Source organism: Myxocyprinus asiaticus, chromosome 39 (genome assembly GCF_019703515.2).
Source record: "Myxocyprinus asiaticus isolate MX2 ecotype Aquarium Trade chromosome 39, UBuf_Myxa_2, whole genome shotgun sequence".
Taxonomy (NCBI): domain Eukaryota; kingdom Metazoa; phylum Chordata; class Actinopteri; order Cypriniformes; family Catostomidae; genus Myxocyprinus; species Myxocyprinus asiaticus.
The window spans coordinates 1,435,001-1,455,000 of NC_059382.1; the positions used below are offsets into that span (position 1 = coordinate 1,435,001).

At 34.1% G+C, this 20,000-nt stretch overlaps 1 protein-coding gene and 1 pseudogene across 2 annotated transcripts in view; both read right to left on the reverse strand.

Moving 5' to 3' along the window:
- Window positions 1-1,814: 1,814 nt before the first annotated feature.
- On the reverse strand, window positions 1,815-14,080 carry LOC127429622 (centrosomal protein of 57 kDa-like; annotated as a pseudogene).
- A 1,683-nt stretch (window positions 14,081-15,763) lies between these two features.
- The window catches only part of LOC127430059 (endothelin-converting enzyme-like 1), a 47,734-nt gene continuing 43,497 nt past the window's right edge, over window positions 15,764-20,000 (reverse strand). For both annotated transcript variants that reach the window (XM_051679501.1, XM_051679500.1), the window contains 2 exons: window positions 17,784-17,860; window positions 15,764-17,606 (listed from right to left, as the gene is read on the reverse strand). In XM_051679501.1, the coding sequence (XP_051535461.1) occupies window positions 17,507-17,606; window positions 17,784-17,860 (177 nt within the window). In that variant the 3' untranslated portion in view covers window positions 15,764-17,506. The remainder of the gene's footprint in view (window positions 17,607-17,783; window positions 17,861-20,000) is intronic.

Below are 20,000 nucleotides of genomic sequence, written 5' to 3' on the forward strand. Positions count from 1 at the left end.
TCACACACACACTCACACACACTCACACACTCACACACACACTCACACACGCACACTCACACACTCACACATGCACACTCTCACATGCACACTCACACACACACTCACATACGCACACTCTCACACGCACACTCTCACATGCACACTCACACACACACTCACATACGCACACTCTCACACGCACACTCTCACATGCACACTCACACACACACTCACATACGCACACTCTCACACGCACACTCTCACATGCACACTCACACACACACTCACATACGCACACTCTCACACACACACTCACACACGCACACTCTCACACTCACACACACGCACACTCTCACACACACACACACACACACACACACACACACTCACACACACACACACACACACACTCACACACACACACACACACACTCACACACACACACACACACACACACACTCACACACACACACACACACACACTCACACACGCACACTCTCACACACACACACACACACACACACACACACACACTAAACAGCTTCAAGGCAAACAATTCAAGGCTTCTGTAAAATAAATTACTCTTCAATTCAAATGAAACATTCCATCATCTGTTTTAATAAATGTAATATTAATGTAACTGTCAGATCACAGTTGGTCCTTTGATCTTATTCATGAAAACACGCAAATAATTATTACAGACTAAACAGTAACAGGGAAACTATATTTTCCAAGCCAGCTTTATTTTCATCAATTCTCGGAATGTTCTGAAAAGGAAAAATATTTTTTGAAAACATGATAGATTGAAAAATGACACACTGAGCAGGAATTCTGGGTAATAACTGAGCTGGGGAAAAAACACCAACATTACTGAATGTTTCAAATCTTTTGTACAGTTCAGTCTGTTCTTATTTTAAATATAAATTCTTAATGGCTAATATATATATATATATATTTGTGATAAAACATACAGCTGAACGAATACTTGTTAAAACAAATTAAATTGATTTAAAATAGCTGAAACCAGATCATCCAATTAAACTACACCATAAACTTCTCATATGACTGTGACATGACCTCTGACCTCTGGATCTGAGTGAAGCTGAAAGTGTGCAGGGAATCCTGTGTTTGTTCTTAATTAGATTTCTTTTAATGATTAAATGAGATGATGTCATTAATGGATTTAACTGCACCTGTAAATGATCCAGAGCTACCTGTTAGCAAGTGAGCTATGAAAATGAAACATCAAAAAATAAACAAACCAAAAAAATGTGAAAAAACTTAATAAAAATAAATATGAAGCAAAAGTATTAAAAAATATATCTATTTAAAAAGTAACAAAAAAATATTGGAGAAAAATAAATGAAAAAACAAAATATGGTAATGTAAATAAATATGACGCCTCTTCAAAAAAAAAAAAAAAGAAATTTTTTTTTTTTTAAAATGACGAACAATATATAAAAAATATATTGAGAAAAAAATAATAAATGAAAGAAAAAAAGTACTAATAGAAGAATAGAAGTAAAAAGTTAAAAAATTTAGTAAAACATTGCTAAAAAAATCAATAATATAAAAACAATCAATAAACAAACTCACCATATATTTACCATATTTTTCCTACGTCACAATAATGAGAAATTTTGAAAGATTGTGCTTGATTGTCATGAAAATATTGTTGGAGTCCAGAAAACCTTTGTGATCCTAAAACTGCTTTATTTTCTTTTTGCAAAATATATCTTTTCTTTCTATTGATTTTGGGTTGAAATATGAGCTGTACATGCTTTCATAAGACTTCCCCAGCTACATGTGAACATGTTTGTCTGTTGCGTGTCAATACTCCCAGTGGAGCTGATCACTGCGCAGTGACGTCTGCAGCGAGCGCATGTCTTTGAGCAGATGCAGACTGTCTCAACTGCGCTCACCTGGTCTCGGTTTAATCTTCAGCAGCCCGGCTGATTGACCGCGAGCTGACACTCTAGTCGTGACTTTATCCTCCCCATTACTCTGTTTATGACACTGTTTCCTCAACCTTCCATCTGAGAGAGACAGAGAGAGAGAATGATTGCTTCTTAAACCTGCAGATTCATCAGAAATGCTCGGAAGGAGAAAGTTCTTAACATTTTTGTGCATAATTTGCATCAGACGACTGTGAACTGTTTGTGTTTGTGATAATGTGTGTGTGTGTGTGTGTGTGTGTGTAGTATTGTGTTACCTGTGTTTGAAGTTGACGAACTGTAGTGATCTGTTCACCTTTATTCTGCATTCTCTTCATGAGTGCTTCCATCTCACACACCAAATCTGCCGCAACCGATCCGAACGACACGACTGGATCTGTTTTGCCAACTCCAGGTGTTCACTGACACAAACACAACACACAGTGTCACATCTGAACACTCGAAACAATTGAGTCCCATAATGCTTAAACAACATAACGTATAGTAACGGGTCTTAAAGGAATATTCCAAGTTCAATACAAGTTAAACTCATTCAACAGCATTTGTGGCATAATGCTGAATATCACAAAAATTATTTGATCAAATTATAAATCATTGTCTGTTAATTATTTCAGGGCAGCACACAACTCATAGTAAAAATTAGGGCTGTCAATCGATTAAAACTTTTTTTTTTCTCCCCTTTTCTCCTCAATTTGGAATGCCCAATTCCCAATACGCACTAAGTCCTCGTGGTGGCGGAGTGATTTGCCTCAATCTGGGTGGCAGAGGACGAATCTCAGTTGCCTCCGCGTCTGAGACCGTTAATCCGCGCATCTTATCACGTGGCTTGTTGAGCACGTTACCATGGAGACGTAACGCGTGTGGAGGCTTCATGCTATTCTCCGCGGCTTCTACGCACAACTCACCACGTGCCCCACCGAGAGCGAGAACCACATTATAGCGACCACGAGGCGGTTACCCCATGTGACTCTACCCTCCCTAGCAACCGGGCCAATTTGGTTGCTTAGGAGACCTGACAGCGTCAATACTCGCTGAGATACCCAGGCCCCCCCTCGAATAAAATTTTTAATCAAATTAATCACATGACATGCTGATTAATTGATCGAATTAACCACAATTAATTGAAAAATTTTGCATTCCTTCAGCACTATTTTAAATTGTCGTCTATATGCGCACTTTTAAGCGTCTCACTGGTTTTCAGCTGTTTTTAGGACGCTGTTGAAACTTTGAAAATGGCATCTGGAGATCCCTGCAATCTGTTGTGCTTCGAACGCATCCTGTGTGAACGCCTCTCATTCTGTGGCTGCTTGTGAGGTTTGTTGAGGCGCACTGACTGCCCCCTGCTGATGCGGCTCGGAAAAACACAAAGTTACATGTGGAATTCAAGCTAGAATTGCTCTGATGGAAGGAAAATACTTACTTTTATTGTGGAATTTATGTACATCAATTTTTTTTAACCCATTATTTTTTATGTCATTATTAATACTAAATTAAAACGTTAAATCAACAGCCCTAATTAAAATATAAATAGATTTATGAAACACTGACACACACGCACAAGCTCATATGTCCAAACTCGTCCTGTAGTGTCAACAACAGTTCCGACAGTTCTTCACTGCAGGAAGAGGAGGAGCTTCTGCTTGACTGATGTCCTGACAGACCCTTCTCATTGGTGGAGCTGGTTAGAGGGGCGTGCCCCAGCACATGCTCGTTACACAGCTGAGGATGATGCTGCTTCATCAGATGAAGTACGAGCTGAATGTTTGCACGAGCAGAATAACTCGAACCCGCCGACTGAAGAAAGAGACGTCACAACCATAAGCTCATTAACATATGACCGCCCACATTGTCAATGAAGCCTATAGGATTGTTTCCATTCACATAAAAAGGAGGAAATAGGATCGATACGTGTTTCTGAAGGTAAACAAACAAACAGAATGATCCAAACATGAGCAATGAGTAATTAAAACAGATGTGTTCATAAAAGGGGAATTCGAGTGGAATCCATCTGCATTCATTTACCTTCGCTGAGAGTTTCTGCTTTTTAATTTTACTGGATTTATGTGGATGATGAGAAACAGACTGAATGAGAATATGACTGGCTTCAAGACCCGTCTGTAACTGACCACAGAACAGAAAACAACGTCAACATCACACACACACAGACGGCCAGAGAGACAGACAGATGAGAGAAACATAGCCGCATTAAAGAGCATCAAAAGCAACATTTCTTGTTTGTATTTCGTGTTGAACTTGACATAATTAGAAAGGCGAAGCTAAAATAAATGTTCACATTTTCTTCCTAGAACTACCACCGAAATGACGGAGTCACATTTAAACCATATACATTATGCGCAGTCTAGGGCTGGGTATTGATACGGATTTCCTGGTTCGATTTGATATCGGTTCATTTCGGTATATTTCGGTTATAATGTCCATTTTGCGTACATATGAAAACAATTCTCTCTTCCAAGTAGGGACATTACAAAAATTGTAATTTGACAAATTATATTTCATTTGTTTTTCATCATTTTGGTCACATTTTAGCTTTTTATAAATGAACAAATCCATGCATTACATCAATAAATATGATATTATATTGCATATATTACATTTTTGTTACATGTTAATTGTTTAATGCTTAATTAATACTATTTACAAGTATTTGCATTGATTTTTAGAACACATGTGAAAAATAGGTACTGTCTCTTTAAGAAAACCAGCAGTTTGTAAATGAACGAATATTCACGAGAGAGGACAAAAAAGCCGCCTTTACCGCATCCGTGCAATGCGTGATTAGATTTCAGAATCGATATCGCTCAAATGAAGATCACAATGCATCGTAAAATCAATATTTTTACCCAGTCCTAGCGCAGCCTATATGCAATTTGTAACAAAAGATGTTTGTGATCTCTGGGACAGACGGTCCTTTTTTCCCCCAGTAAACTTCAGTATATTTGGGCGATGTTCTGTGCACTCCGATGACATCATCAAACGATAACTTATGAACCTTTAAAGATTGTTAAAGGCTGCTAATCGATGGTATATGCTTCTGTTGAAGCCATCATTCCACGTTATTTCAACTTCATTTTTATCATGTTTAATATAGCAGAATTTCGGGTGAAGAACTAGACTACCCATAATCCTGAAAAGAGATCCACCAATCAGAGAAGAGCTCTGCAGCTCCGCCCACTCCCATGATGCACTGTGAATGACGCAACCGAGTCGCTCTCCCTACACTCGCAAACTACTGATATATATATACATATCTGAATATTTTGCAATGAAATATATTTTGTTTCTATTCTCCTAATCAGTAACTTTTTTCTCCATTGTTTTTGCAATGCATCATGGGATTGTAGTTCATTCACAAATTAAAGACTTTAAGTACACAGTCTTGTATCTATGTCTTATTGTCTGATTTTAAAATACTTTTTTTGCTTCAAATCAAAGTTTGTGATGTTGTGATTCAGCTCAGAGCTGGTTGGTTTGGTTCATGGTGCACAACTCTTTTATGAAGGATTTGATGAAATCGTGATGGAAAAAATACCAAGCGACTGAAAATGTGGACAGGCATTGCAACGCTCGATAGAGAGAGAAATATGACTGATGGGTAGATAAACAGACCTGATCTGCTCTGTCCTGCACTAGTCTCCTCTGTTCTTCCTCTTGTAGTTTTCTCTCCAATTGTGTGATTTTATTCTCCGTGATGCTCTGAGTGTGTGTGAGTCTCTGATACTGCTCCTCCAACAACTCCAACTTCTGCAGCTTCACCTGAACATCTGACGGATCTACAGAATCCACACGACCCAGAGATACCTGAACATCGCACACACACCAGTGTTAACTTCACACACACAAACACACACCTGCAGGTCACAGGCAGAATAATAAACACACAAACCTGTCATCTGAGTACAGCCGTTCTGTCTGATTTAGTGTTTCTCACAGTCTTCCTCGTGAGCTCCAACTATCTCTCCAGATGTGAACATCGACTCTTGGCTGCTGACAACTGAGAGAGCAGCTTTATAGACAGACAGACATGTGTGAGAGTGAAACAGCTGTGAGATTGGCCTGCTTATGAAAGTCATGACACTTTCTAAAAACCCATTAGACAAAGGAAATAAATCTCTAAAGAGGAAAAAAACATATGCAAGTTAATTACAAGCTACCCATAGTCATTTGTTACTGCACTATTGTGAAAATAGCTCCTACATCCAGTGAAGTACTCTCCAACACTGATACACACCGTGGTTTTTTTGGTCTCCCTTGTGCTCCATTGTCTTGTTGTGTCTGGAGTTTCTGCTGAGCGTCATATCGTTCCAATTCCAGATCACGAATCTTCTCCTGCAGGTACTTCAGCGCTGAATGAATCGCTACAAACAATCACAGAGACAACAGCTATAGGGCCCATTTTCAATCTGTATGCAGTAGTTTTATTTTTCTCACTGAAGACCACTTATAACGTTAGTCAAGGTTTCTTGCACCAAAAACGGTCATAATTTAGTTTTTAATTTTCCATCCTCTCTCTGAGCCTTACAGTTAAACCGACTGTTTTCCTGCTGTACCTTTAAGACTTTTATATGCAAATGATTTAAGGCTCAGTAACCTCTTCATGTGTGAAATTGTTGCTGAATACTGTATAGGTGCTAAATTGTAAATGTGGTCGGGCATTCAGTTTCATTGCATATTTTCTCAATATGTGTCACTGGTGACTGAGGCTCTCATTCTGACTAACATCTCTTTTTTGTGTTCCACAGAAGAATGTCATAGTGGTTTAGAACAACATGAGGGTACGTAAATGATGACAGAATATTCATTTTGGGGTGTTCTATCCCTTTAAATGTATTAATTCTACCAGACTTTTGCTACTTTGATAAAAAGCATCAGTAAACTGAATAGAATATAATGGAATGAATAGCATTGAGCAGAATAGAAAAGAAAATAATAGATCAGAATAGAATACATCAGAATTGAATAGAGTAGATCAGAACAGTTTAGAATAGAATAGATCAAAATAAAAAAGAAAATAATAGATAAGAATAGAATACATCAGAATATAATAAAATAGATCAGAATAGAATAGAACATTTCAGAATATAATAGAATAGACAAAATAGAATAGATTAGAACAGAATAGATCAAAATAGATTAGAATAGAAAAGAATAGATCAGAATACAATAGAACATTTCAGAATAGAATAGAATAGATCAGAATAGAATAAAATAGAATAGATCAGAATAGATTAGAATAGAATAGATCAGAATAGAATCAAATAGAATTAATCAGAATAAAATAGAATTATAATTGAATAGAGCAGATTACAATAGAATAGATCAGAATAGAATAGAACATTTCAGAATATAATAGAATAAAACAGAATAGAACAAAATAGAATTGATCAGAATAAAATAGAATATAATGAAATAGAACAGATTAGAATAAAATAGAATAGATTAGAACAGAATAGATCAAAATAGATGAGAATAGAATAGAATAGATCAGAATAGATGAGAATAGAATAGAACATTTCAGAATAGAATAAAATAGATTAGAATAGAAAAGAATAGATCAGAATAGAATAGAACATTTCAGAATAGAATAGAATAGATCAGAATAGAATCAAATAGAATTAATCAGAATAAAATAGAATTATAATTGACTAGAGCAGATTACAATAGAATAGATCAGAATAAAATAGAATAGAATAGAATAGATTGGAATAGAACAGATTAGAATAGAATGAAAATAGAATAGAACATTTCAGAACAGAATAAAATAGATCAAAATAGATGAGAATAGAATAGAACATTTCAGAATAGAATAAAATAGATCAGAATAAAACAGAATAGAATAGATCAGAATAGATTAGAATAGAAAAGAATAGATTAGAATAGAATGTATACGCCTCAGTATTTTTAAACCAAAGTCACTTTCAGAGATTTTTACTGACATCCTGTAACCTGCACAAACATCAACAACACACAGTATTGTGAGAGATTACACACACACACGGTGAATTATTAATGATGGAAGCATACAGCTGTCAGTGGATCGTCATTCTCTCTGTACAGATGAATGCGGCTGGTGTCATTATTGAGTTATCAGGTGACATGGGTTCTTATATAACAGGCCATAACACACCTGAGCATCACAGAGTGTGTGTATATGTGTGTGCATGAGTGTGTATACCTGCACTGCTGCTCTCTGGAATAGCTTTGACAGGTTTGTGTTTGAGCGGCAGGTGTGTGTTGATAAAGGGACGTCCTGTAGGATACTCGGCATATGAGGGCAGACACACACTGTCAGACATCACTCGACCTCTGAGGGGCAACGTCAGACCCTCCTGCACAAACACAGCACACAACACAATACACAACAACCAGAGACATGTTTACTACAACTCTGAACATATGTATAGTAGTATAAAAGGATCAAATCTTGAAATTAAGTAATACGTCCTTGAAAATAATACACAAAGCAAATTATGTAAACATGTACATTTAAAGATTTATCAGGACGTGCAGACTTGATAGGATTAATCTTGGGAAACCTTAAAGGAATATTCCGGGTTTAATGCAACTTCAGCTCAATCGACAGCATTTGTTTCATAATGTTGATTACCACAAAATTAATTTTGACTCGTTCCTCCTTTTCTTTAAATGTGTGTTCCAGTGAGACACTTACAATGGAAGTCAATGGGGTCAATAATCTGTAAACATTAAAATACTCACTGTTTCAAAAGTATAGACACAAGACATAAACAATATGTGTGTTAACATGATTTTACTGTCATACAATCACTTACTAACCACATCTGTGGAAAGATATAGACAATTATACAACTTTGTTGCCATGACAACACATGCTGAAAACCCTTAAACCCAAAAACAACCAAAAAAATGATGATTTAAAGAACTTTACAGCTCAAAAAATACAGAAGAATTAATGTAAGTGCTTTAATAAAATTATAAGCTTCACATTTCTGACTTTAAACTCTCCAAAAATTGACCCCATTGACTTCCATTGTAAGTGTCTCACTGAAACACAGATTTGAGCTTTTTTTAAGGAGGAACAAGTCGAAATTATTTTTTGGGGTAATCAGTATTATGTCACAAATGCTGTCGATTGAGCTCAACTTGTATTGAACCTGAAATATTCCTTTAACATATAGAATTAGCTTACATCTGCTAATAAGTTTTATTTACCTTTGTAAAGTTTATTTATGTGTTTAATTACTGTATCATTGCAAAGTGTCTTGTGGATTTGTACGTTTTGTTTTAAACTGTGACAGGAGCTGAAGTCTGCTGGGTTCTGAGGTGAAAATGATTTTTAATGATTTTCAGATCAGTAAAAACAAAAAGTCCAAAACAGCAAAACTGATCGAAAACAGGAAAAATAAACTAATTTAATTGATTGAACAAGAGAAACATTTGAGGAAATAAAACACATGATAATATTCAAAGTTTGGCATTTATTTAATATGTGGTGGTTAAATTCAACATGATTTTACATATATTTGTATTAATGCATAATGACGGCTAAATGCAACATTATTTTATTAATGCATGATGATGCCTAAATGCAACATTATTTTATTAATGCATGATGACGGCTAAATGCAACATTACTTTATGAATGCATGATGACGGCTAAATGCAACATTACTTTTATGAATGCATGATGACGGCTAAATGCAACATAATTTTATTAATGAATGATGATGCCTAAATGCAACATTACTTTATTAATGCATGATCACGGCTAAATGCAACATTACTTTATGAATGCATGATGACGGCTAAATGCAACATTATTTTATTAATGCATGATGATGCCTAAATGCAACATTACTTTACTTTATTAATGCATGATCACGGCTAAATGCAACATTACTTTATTAATGCATGATCACGGCTAAATGCAACATTACTTTATGAATGCATGATGACGGCTAAATGCAACATTACTTTATGAATGCATGATGACGGCTAAATGCAACATTATTTTATTAATGCATGATGACGGCTAAATGCAACATTATTTTATGAATGCATGATGACGGCTAAATGCAACATTATTTTATTTAATGCATGATGACAGCTAAATGCAACATTATTTTATGAATGCATGATGACGGCTAAATGCAACATTATTTTATGAATGCAGGATGACGGCTAAATGCAACATTACTTTATGAATGCATGATGACGGCTAAATGCAACATTCTTTTATGAATGCATGATGACGGCTAAATGCAACATAATTTTATTAATGAATGATGATGCCTAAATGCAACATTACTTTATTAATGCATGATCACGGCTAAATGCAACATTACTTTATGAATGCATGATGACGGCTAAATGCAACATTATTTTATTAATGCATGATGATGCCTAAATGCAACATTATTTTATGAATGCATGATGACGGCTAAATGCAACATTATTTTATGAATGCAGGATGACGGCTAAATGCAACATTACTTTATGAATGCATGATGACGGCTAAATGCAACATTCTTTTATGAATGCATGATGACGGCTAAATGCAACATAATTTTATTAATGAATGATGATGCCTAAATGCAACATTACTTTATTAATGCATGATCACGGCTAAATGCAACATTACTTTATGAATGCATGATGACGGCTAAATGCAACATTATTTTATTAATGCATGATGATGCCTAAATGCAACATTATTTTATGAATGCATGATGACGGCTAAATGCATCATTATTTTATGAATGCAGGATGACGGCTAAATGCAACATTACTTTATGAATGCATGATGACGGCTAAATGCAACATTCTTTTATGAATGCATGATGACGGCTAAATGCAACATAATTTTATTAATGAATGATGATGCCTAAATGCAACATTACTTTATTAATGCATGATCACGGCTAAATGCAACATTACTTTATGAATGCATGATGACGGCTAAATGCAACATTATTTTATTAATGCATGATGATGCCTAAATGAAACATTCTTTTATGAATGCATGATGACGGCTAAATGCAACATAATTTTATTAATGAATGATGATGCCTAAATGCAACATTACTTTATTAATGCATGATCACGGCTAAATGCAACATTACTTTATGAATGCATGATGACGGCTAAATGCAACATTATTTTATTAATGCATGATGACGGCTAAATGCAACATTATTTTATGAATGCATGATGACGGCTAAATGCAACATTATTTTATTTAATGCATGATGACGGCTAAATGCAACATTATTTTATTAATGCATGATGACGGCTAAATGCAACATTATTTTATGAATGCATGATGATGGCTAAATGCAACATTATTTTATTTAATGCATGATGACGGCTAAATGCAACATTACTTTATGAATGCATGATGATGGCTGAATGCAACATTATTTTATGAATGCATGATGACGGCTAAATGCAACATTACTTTATTAATGCATGATCACGGCTAAATGCAACATTACTTTATGAATGCATGATGACGGCTAAATGCAACATTATTTTATTAATGCATGATGACGGCTAAATGCAACATAATTTTATTAATGAATGATGATGCCTAAATGCAACATTACTTTATTAATGCATGATCACGGCTAAATGCAACATTACTTTATGAATGCATGATGACGGCTAAATGCAACATTATTTTATTAATGCATGATGATGCCTAAATGCAACATTCTTTTATGAATGCATGATGACGGCTAAATGCAACATAATTTTATTAATGAATGATGATGCCTAAATGCAACATTACTTTATTAATGCATGATCACGGCTAAATGCAACATTACTTTATGAATGCATGATGACGGCTAAATGCAACATTATTTTATTAATGCATGATCACGGCTAAATGCAACATTACTTTATGAATGCATGATGACGGCTAAATGCAACATTACTTTATTAATGCATGATCACGGCTAAATGCAACATTACTTTATGAATGCATGATGACGGCTAAATGCAACATTACTTTATGAATGCATGATGACGGCTAAATGCAACATTCTTTTATGAATGCATGATGACGGCTAAATGCAACATTCTTTTATGAATGCATGATGACGGCTAAATGCAACATTATTTTATTTAATGCATGATGACGGCTAAATGCAACATTATTTTATGAATGCATGATGATGGCTAAATGCAACATTATTTTATTTAATGCATGATGACGGCTAAATGCAACATTATTTTATGAATGCATGATGATGGCTAAATGCAACATTATTTTATTTAATGCATGATGACGGCTAAATGCAACATTATTTTATTAATGCATGATGACGGCTAAATGCAACATTATTTTATGAATGCATGATGATGGCTAAATGCAACATTATTTTATTTAATGCATGATGACGGCTAAATGCAACATTATTTTATGAATGCATGATGATGGCTAAATGCAACATTATTTTATTTAATGCATGATGACGGTTAAATGCAACATTATTTTATGAATGCATGATGATGGCTAAATGCAACATTATTTTATTTAATGCATGATGACGGCTAAATGCAACATTATTTTATTAATGCATGATGACGGCTAAATGCAACATTCTTTTATGAATGCATGATGATGCCTAAATGCAACATTATTTTATTAATGCATGATGACGGCTAAATGCAACATTCTTTTATGAATGCATGATGATGCCTAAATGCAACATTATTTTATAAATGCATGATGATGGCTAAATGCAACATTATTTTATTTAATGCATGATGACGGCTAAATGCAACATTCTTTTATGAATGCATGATGACGGCTAAATGCAACATTCTTTTATTAATGCATGATGATGCCTAAATGCAACATTCTTTTATGAATGCATGATGACGGCTAAATGCAACATTCTTTTATGAATGCATGATGACGCCTAAATGCAACATTCTTTTATAAATGCATGATGATGGCTAAATGCAACATTATTTTATTTAATGCATGATGATGCCTAAATGCAACATTCTTTTATGAATGCATGATGACGGCTAAATGCAACATTCTTTTATTAATGCATGATGATGCCTAAATGCAACATTCTTTTATGAATGCATGATGACGGCTAAATGCAACATTATTTTATTAATGCATGATGATGCCTAAATGCAACATTCTTTTATGAATGCATGATGACGGCTAAATGCAACATTCTTTTATTAATGCATGATGATGCCTAAATGCAACATTATTTTATTAATGCATGATCATGGCTAAATGCAACATTATTTTATTAATGCATGATGACGGCTAAATGCAACATTATTTTATTAATGCAACATTATTTTATTAATGCATACGAAACAATCTTCACATTTTGCACACAGCTATTAATATAAATGTAATCCACTGAGGCGATTTGTTTTTATTTTAATTGACTGTAGTGACATTGACGTCATCCAGCCAATGGTTTCCATAGACATGAGTGTCTTTAACATTGTGAGACCCAAATATAGAAAAAATAAAAATAAACATTTCACCTTTTATATGTTGTTGTAGGAGGCCTCTAATGCAGAAATAAATGGGTTTTTACATTTTTCACATTTTAGTAAGTTTTTAGGGAAAAGTTGTAATATTGCAATGTTGGGCCTGTTGGGAAGCAGAATTTCAGTGATTTTACTCACTGTCTGAACAAATGTAGAGAACATCTAATGGTTCATTTGCAGGGTGAACTGCTTATGTAGCCCCATAACAGTAGCCTATATATCTATACACTAATAATCACACAATAATGATAATCAGACAAGTCATATTTTTATGAAAAATTGTTTATTATACAAGATGTATGTTCAGAGTGTATTTACAAAACCCGATGAACTGAATGAAAACTTTGGCATTTACTATGTTTAGCTCTGTTCATAGCCCTGACCTGAAAAATCAGTGTTGTTACTGATAAAATCCTTTTTCAGCCAACGATACCTGTCACGGGGCATGGTCTGTGTTCGAGAATGGCTTGGTTTTGTTGGCATGATGTCCACATAATCATCCGATGGGCGATCATTTGGGTTTTTTATTTTCCTTTTCCAGTTCACAGGCATCTCCACATTCCTCTTCATCACTTGTATCAGAGTCCTTCTCAAAGTCACTGTTCCCATTTTGGACGGCATAAATGGCATCATACATATTGTAGATAAGACGGTCTTTCCTGGCTGGTGGCGTTCTGAAATGGAAAAATAAAATCACTGATCATTTTCCAGGCTAAATAATCTCAATGCAAATAAATCCCAATCATACTTACACATTTTAAGGAATTGATCCATTCCACAGAATTCACACAATACTGTCTGGCTAGCTTATTGTGCCCTCTACTCATCATGCTAATAGCACTTATACCCACCACATTCCAGAACATTATCACCTGTCCCTCAGGAAGCAAGCAGATATTTGAGCAAACAAGAAAAGCCCAGAAAAGAAAACAGGACCAGTTAAGTATATTTTATAAATGATAAGATACAGATAGTTTCAAATATTGCTACACAAATACTTTCAAATTCTCAAAGAAATAATTTATTCTTTAATTCAACTTGAACTTATTTAATAATCATTTAATTTTGATTGAAACTCAAAATGGTAACAAAGAAGACATTTTAAACTTGTGAATGATCAAAAATAGTATGTTTCTATTAGTATTTTTTCCATATGGAACAGGTGAGAAGTATAATTCATCCATGTAAAGTGCAAGGTGCACAGGCAAAGTTTGCCACCCCTTTCACCCAGTGTTTTAAAATGACAACACTGACATAACAAGCTCAAAATCTAATATGATCAAAGCATTCAACAGTACCTTAATATCTGCATGATCTAGACATATTACTAAACCGACATTTTACTTACTTGAATGTTGATTTATCCAGTCCAGTAAAACAGGATGATGTGCTTCAAGGCAAGTTTGCAGGTTGTGTGAGTTCATGGCCAGGAGAACAGGCCTATTTACAAAATCTACCATCCAATAGCATTGCAAGGATGAACAATAGGAGCTATTAGTTGTGTAAATGTGGTCTTAGAGAAAAAAAAACATGTGCAGGTTTATTTTAGTAGAGCTAAAATTGATGTTGTAATATTACAACAGTGGGCATCACAGGGTTAAATCTAGTTTCTGTTGTTGTTATTAGTTGTTTGTTTCAGTCTCTACATGAGATGTAGTTATAAGCTGCTCAGGTTACACATTTCGATTGGAACATTACCAAAATAACATATCAACAGTGTTGGGTAAGTTATAAAAAAGTAATTAATTACAAACTGCTAATTACATCTTCAACAGTGTAATTAGATTACTAATTACTCTGTCTGAAAAGTAATTGCATTACTTATTACTAATTACTTTCTAAAACCCTAATCAACCTCGACCAGATGAAAAATACAAGGATAGACATGAAACTGTTCCTTTAATTCTGTCAAATAAATCATATAAAATCAAATAAATTATTCATGAACTGGCCAGAGAATTTAAAGGGGCGGCGTTAAATTAGAAAACATGCTTTTTAACATTAGACGTTAAATTTCGAATTTAATTTCACTATTGTTTTATATAGAATTATTCTAGAGTCTATACAGTATTTAACATCAGAAGTAACTGTGATTAAATTACTGCGTAATCCCTTTACTTTTTCAATGAAAAAGTAATTGAATTACAGTAATTAATTACTTAGTAATGCATTACACCCAACACTGCATATCAAGTAGAAATGAACTCAAAACTGTTGCTATGGCATGACTGTAGCTTAGCACCTGAGGCGGAGGTGCAGACGGAAGAAATTTCAAGATAAAAGTCTGCGGCTGATAAAGTTCTGTTTTATTCCACTTTGTATGTTTTTTTCAAATTTTTTAACAGCAAACATGCTTTATTCCACCTGTACATTTTTACACTTTTTATATAATTTATTCATACAAAGTTACTCTGTAATTACCCATGAGCAAATACTTCATACAAAATAAAAATTACAGTAATATCCCATGTTATTTTTCTCCCACCGCAGAGGCTGCAGCTGCATTAATGTTTGTTTTGGTCTGATCTTCTGTCATTTTTAAGTCCAGAATTCATTTGGGAAAAAGGTCAGCACATAAACAATCACGTCCCATCAACAACAACAACAACAACAACAAAATTATCTAAGGAAAACTTGTGTTCATCTGTTGTTTTCAACAGTTTCACATCTGGACAAAAGATGCTTGGGTGAATCTCACGAAACCTCATATTGCACACCAAAATCAATACGAAATAAATGTGATTTATTTACCATAAAATTAAGATTAAACATATTCCCCCATGCACACAAACTCCCATTACAACAATGCAAATAACTCAGTAATGTCAAGTGAAAACAATAATCATTATTTCAATTGTGAGGTATTTACGATGGTAGTAATTGTACTATTTTTAATTAATAAAATCACTGAATGCAATAAAAAATACTGTATAACAGTGATGACAGTCTAATGAGAATCAAACACCTGGGCACATTACAGCAATGACAGTGTGTTGGTTAAATATGCTTAATTGTCATGAAAATAACGTTATAATACAACAAAGATTTGAATTGTTTATTTAGGGGGCAATCTGATCTGGGTGCACTGCAAATAATAATAATAATAATAATAATAATAAGTAATTTTGTCTTGTTTTCTAGTAAAAATATCTAAACATTCTTAAAACAAGATATATTTACTTGACAAGTAAAATTGCATCAGATATGAAGTCTTGTATTCAGAAAAATCTGACTAAATTTAGTGAGGTTTATGCTTAAAACAAGAAAAAAAAAAATTGCCAATTGGATTAGAAAAATAAACCTATTTCAAAAGGTAAACAAGCGTATTTTTTATAGTTAAAATGTCTTTTTTTTTTTTTTTTGGTCAGATTTCTCTGAAAACAAGACGTAATATCTTATGCAATTTTGCTTGTCAAATAAATATATCTTGTTTTAAGAATGTTTACGTATTTTTTACTGGAAAATAAGACAAAAATACTTTTTTTTTTTGCAGTGTGTTTCTTCGTGAGATTCACAATCCTTTTTCGCAATTTGACAAAAATGATATCATGAAACGTTTTTTGATTTTTGCTTCTGTCCGACTGACCGTCCATTCATCAGCCTGTTTTACACCTATTTTATAAAAACACAAAACTTGACAGTCAAAACACGTCATATGAAGAAACCTTTAACATGCCTACATACAGAGCTGTCTCTCTCTCACACACACACATCTGTGATCATACATACACGACTCAAAAACACTCAAAATCTCTTCATACAGACATCACCCAAAATGTGACTGACACTTCACCCTCTGCATTAGAATATAAAAATAAACAAATATTTCAAAAGAAATGGCCCATGAGGAGCTTCTAGCGTGATGATGGTATTTAGGAACGTAAGCGGGAACGTCGTTTGGTCTTTGATTTCTCTTGACATGCTGTAAACATCAATCTGCGCCATGATTTTATGCTGTATCGCGAAGTCTGAGAAGCTCGGATCGGGCTGTAATGAAAACGGGCCGATCAAAGGATAGGGTTCAGAGGTCAAAAGTCACCAAACGGCACATTTGTTGACAGGGTGCATGGGTGACCCTCTGGGACAGTGGAACACACGGCCGAACTCTTCAAACTGAGACACGCTGCCGATTACCCTGCAGAGAGACCATACACGACAGTTATGACACATTAATGCGCTTGTCATTCGAGATCACATTTCATTCAAAGATGGCGAGTCCTGACATATCAAGTGAGATTCGAAAAGAGTCATTACTGAAAACATTCTGCTAACCGTGTATGTCTTTAAGTGTCTGGTGTGTGTGTGTGTGTACCTGTAGTGCTCAGGTGCGTGTTTATCGGTCAGTAACTGAAGATATATCGACTGTGATCGTCTCTTCATACACCAATTCTGCCACGAACAAATAAACATGCATAACACTTTTTATAGCACATTTTTATATTGTGAGCTGATAATAACAACCACAAAACACAAAGGGTATTTAGATGCTCATAGAAAATTGCGTGTGCAATTCCTGGTCGTATTGCGTGTGATTTACTGGGAATAATTGTGCATATAAACACACGTGCAAATATGGTGGACACGCCCTCCAAAACGAAGCTTTTGCATGCTGTAATTATTTCACGGCTCTCACTAAATACCATTTTATTTGATAGCTATCATGTAGGATAGGGTCTTTATTAGCTTCTGTATAAATTCCATTTATATTAGACTTATTTTTATTTATACGACTAGATGAATCCATTCGAAAATCCTTGATATTTAGGAATAAATTGTGAGAGCGTGTATGACACTCTTCACTCAAAAAAATACTTTAGCCTATTTTTAAGATTTATGCATTTCAATTTCATAAAATTCCATCAAATTGAAGTGTGCAATAATTGAGCAAAATTAAATGTATAAAAATGTAAATATTTCGTTTTTTTTATTTTATTTTGTTAAAAATTACTCCGTTTAATTTAAAGGAATTTTATGAAATTGAAACGTGCAAATCTTAAAGAGCACCTATTATGGTTTTTCAAATATTACCTTTCACATAGTGTGTTATATAGCTGTTTGTGAATGTAAAAAAGTCTGCAAAGTGCAGGACAAATGGAGTTATTGACTCCCAAAAGAAAGAACCGATTCTGAACACCTGAAACGAGTCGTTAGTAATTCCAGACTTACTTCCTGTACTAACCTACGTAATTTGGTAACAAAAACCCCGCCTCTGGTCTTCATTGGCTGCTCGCGAACAGCTTTGACCCACCCTCAAACACTACACTAAGAGCTAGACCAATCACAACAGACTGGGACATCTGACCAATCAGAGTAGAGTATGCTCTCTGAAAGGAGGAGTTTAGAATGAATCCTTTAGAACGGATCATCGAACGAGTCGTTTTTGACACTGGGGAAAAAAGGTAAATCTGCAATTTAAATTATGAGCAAATTAAAGTGTTTTTTGACCTTGGATGCATGTAAATCTATTGTATGAGACCTTTAAAAGAAAATTAGGCACGTTTAAAAACCATCATAGGTGCTCTTTAAATATTTCTTTGAGTGTTAAAACGTCTCAGAACGACTGTGGTGCGGAGGACGACATCGTCTGAATACGAAATTCACAAAGAAGAAAAAACAGTATTATTCAGCCATTGTCCGACTCATTTATATTAAAACAAAATCTGAATTTCAAACCACAAATATCATATGTGGAAAAGGAAGAGAAACACATGTTAGAAAGAGAGACACCAGATAAATTCATTGTTTAAATCATTGAAATATGACAGAATTTTGACATAAATTATTCGTTTTGTTTTCTTGTAGTTATATGAATTGTATGATCATCAGTTATGATTTTGTGCACAGCAAAAAAAATTTCGTATTGAGTATTTTAGTTTCGTATTCCAGTAAAAATATCTAAACAAGACACATTTACCTGAGCAGTTTCGTTTTCAAAGAAATCAAACAAAATTTAGTAACAATTATTCTTATATAAACAAGAAAAAACTATTTGTTAATAGGGTAAGAAAAAACAACTTGATTCAAAGCGAAAATACGTTTATTTTTCTATAAAATGTTTTTTTTGTGATTAAGCATGTACGTTACTAAATTGTGTTAGATTTCTCTTAATATCTTGTCATTTTGCTTCTCAAGTAATTTTTTTCTTGTTTTAAGGAAGATATTTTTTACCGGAAAAAAGACAAAAATCTTCAGAAATTTTCAAAATAATAGTTTTCAGTGCGTTTTAAAATAATAAACTGAATAAAACGTTTTTATTGTTTAACATTTCTAATATGGCATTCTGGCATGATAAATCATGTTGCTGCTCCAGTTCAATCCATTTGCATCGACACCGGCATTTACAGTGCATCCGGAAAGTATTCACAGCGCTTCACTTTTTCCACATTTTGTTATGTTACAGCCTTATTCCAAAATGGATTAAATTCATTATTTTCCTCAAAATTCTACAAACAATACCCCATAATGACAACGTGAAAGAAGTTTGTTTGAAATCGTTGCAAATGTATTAAAAATAAAAAATGAAAAAATA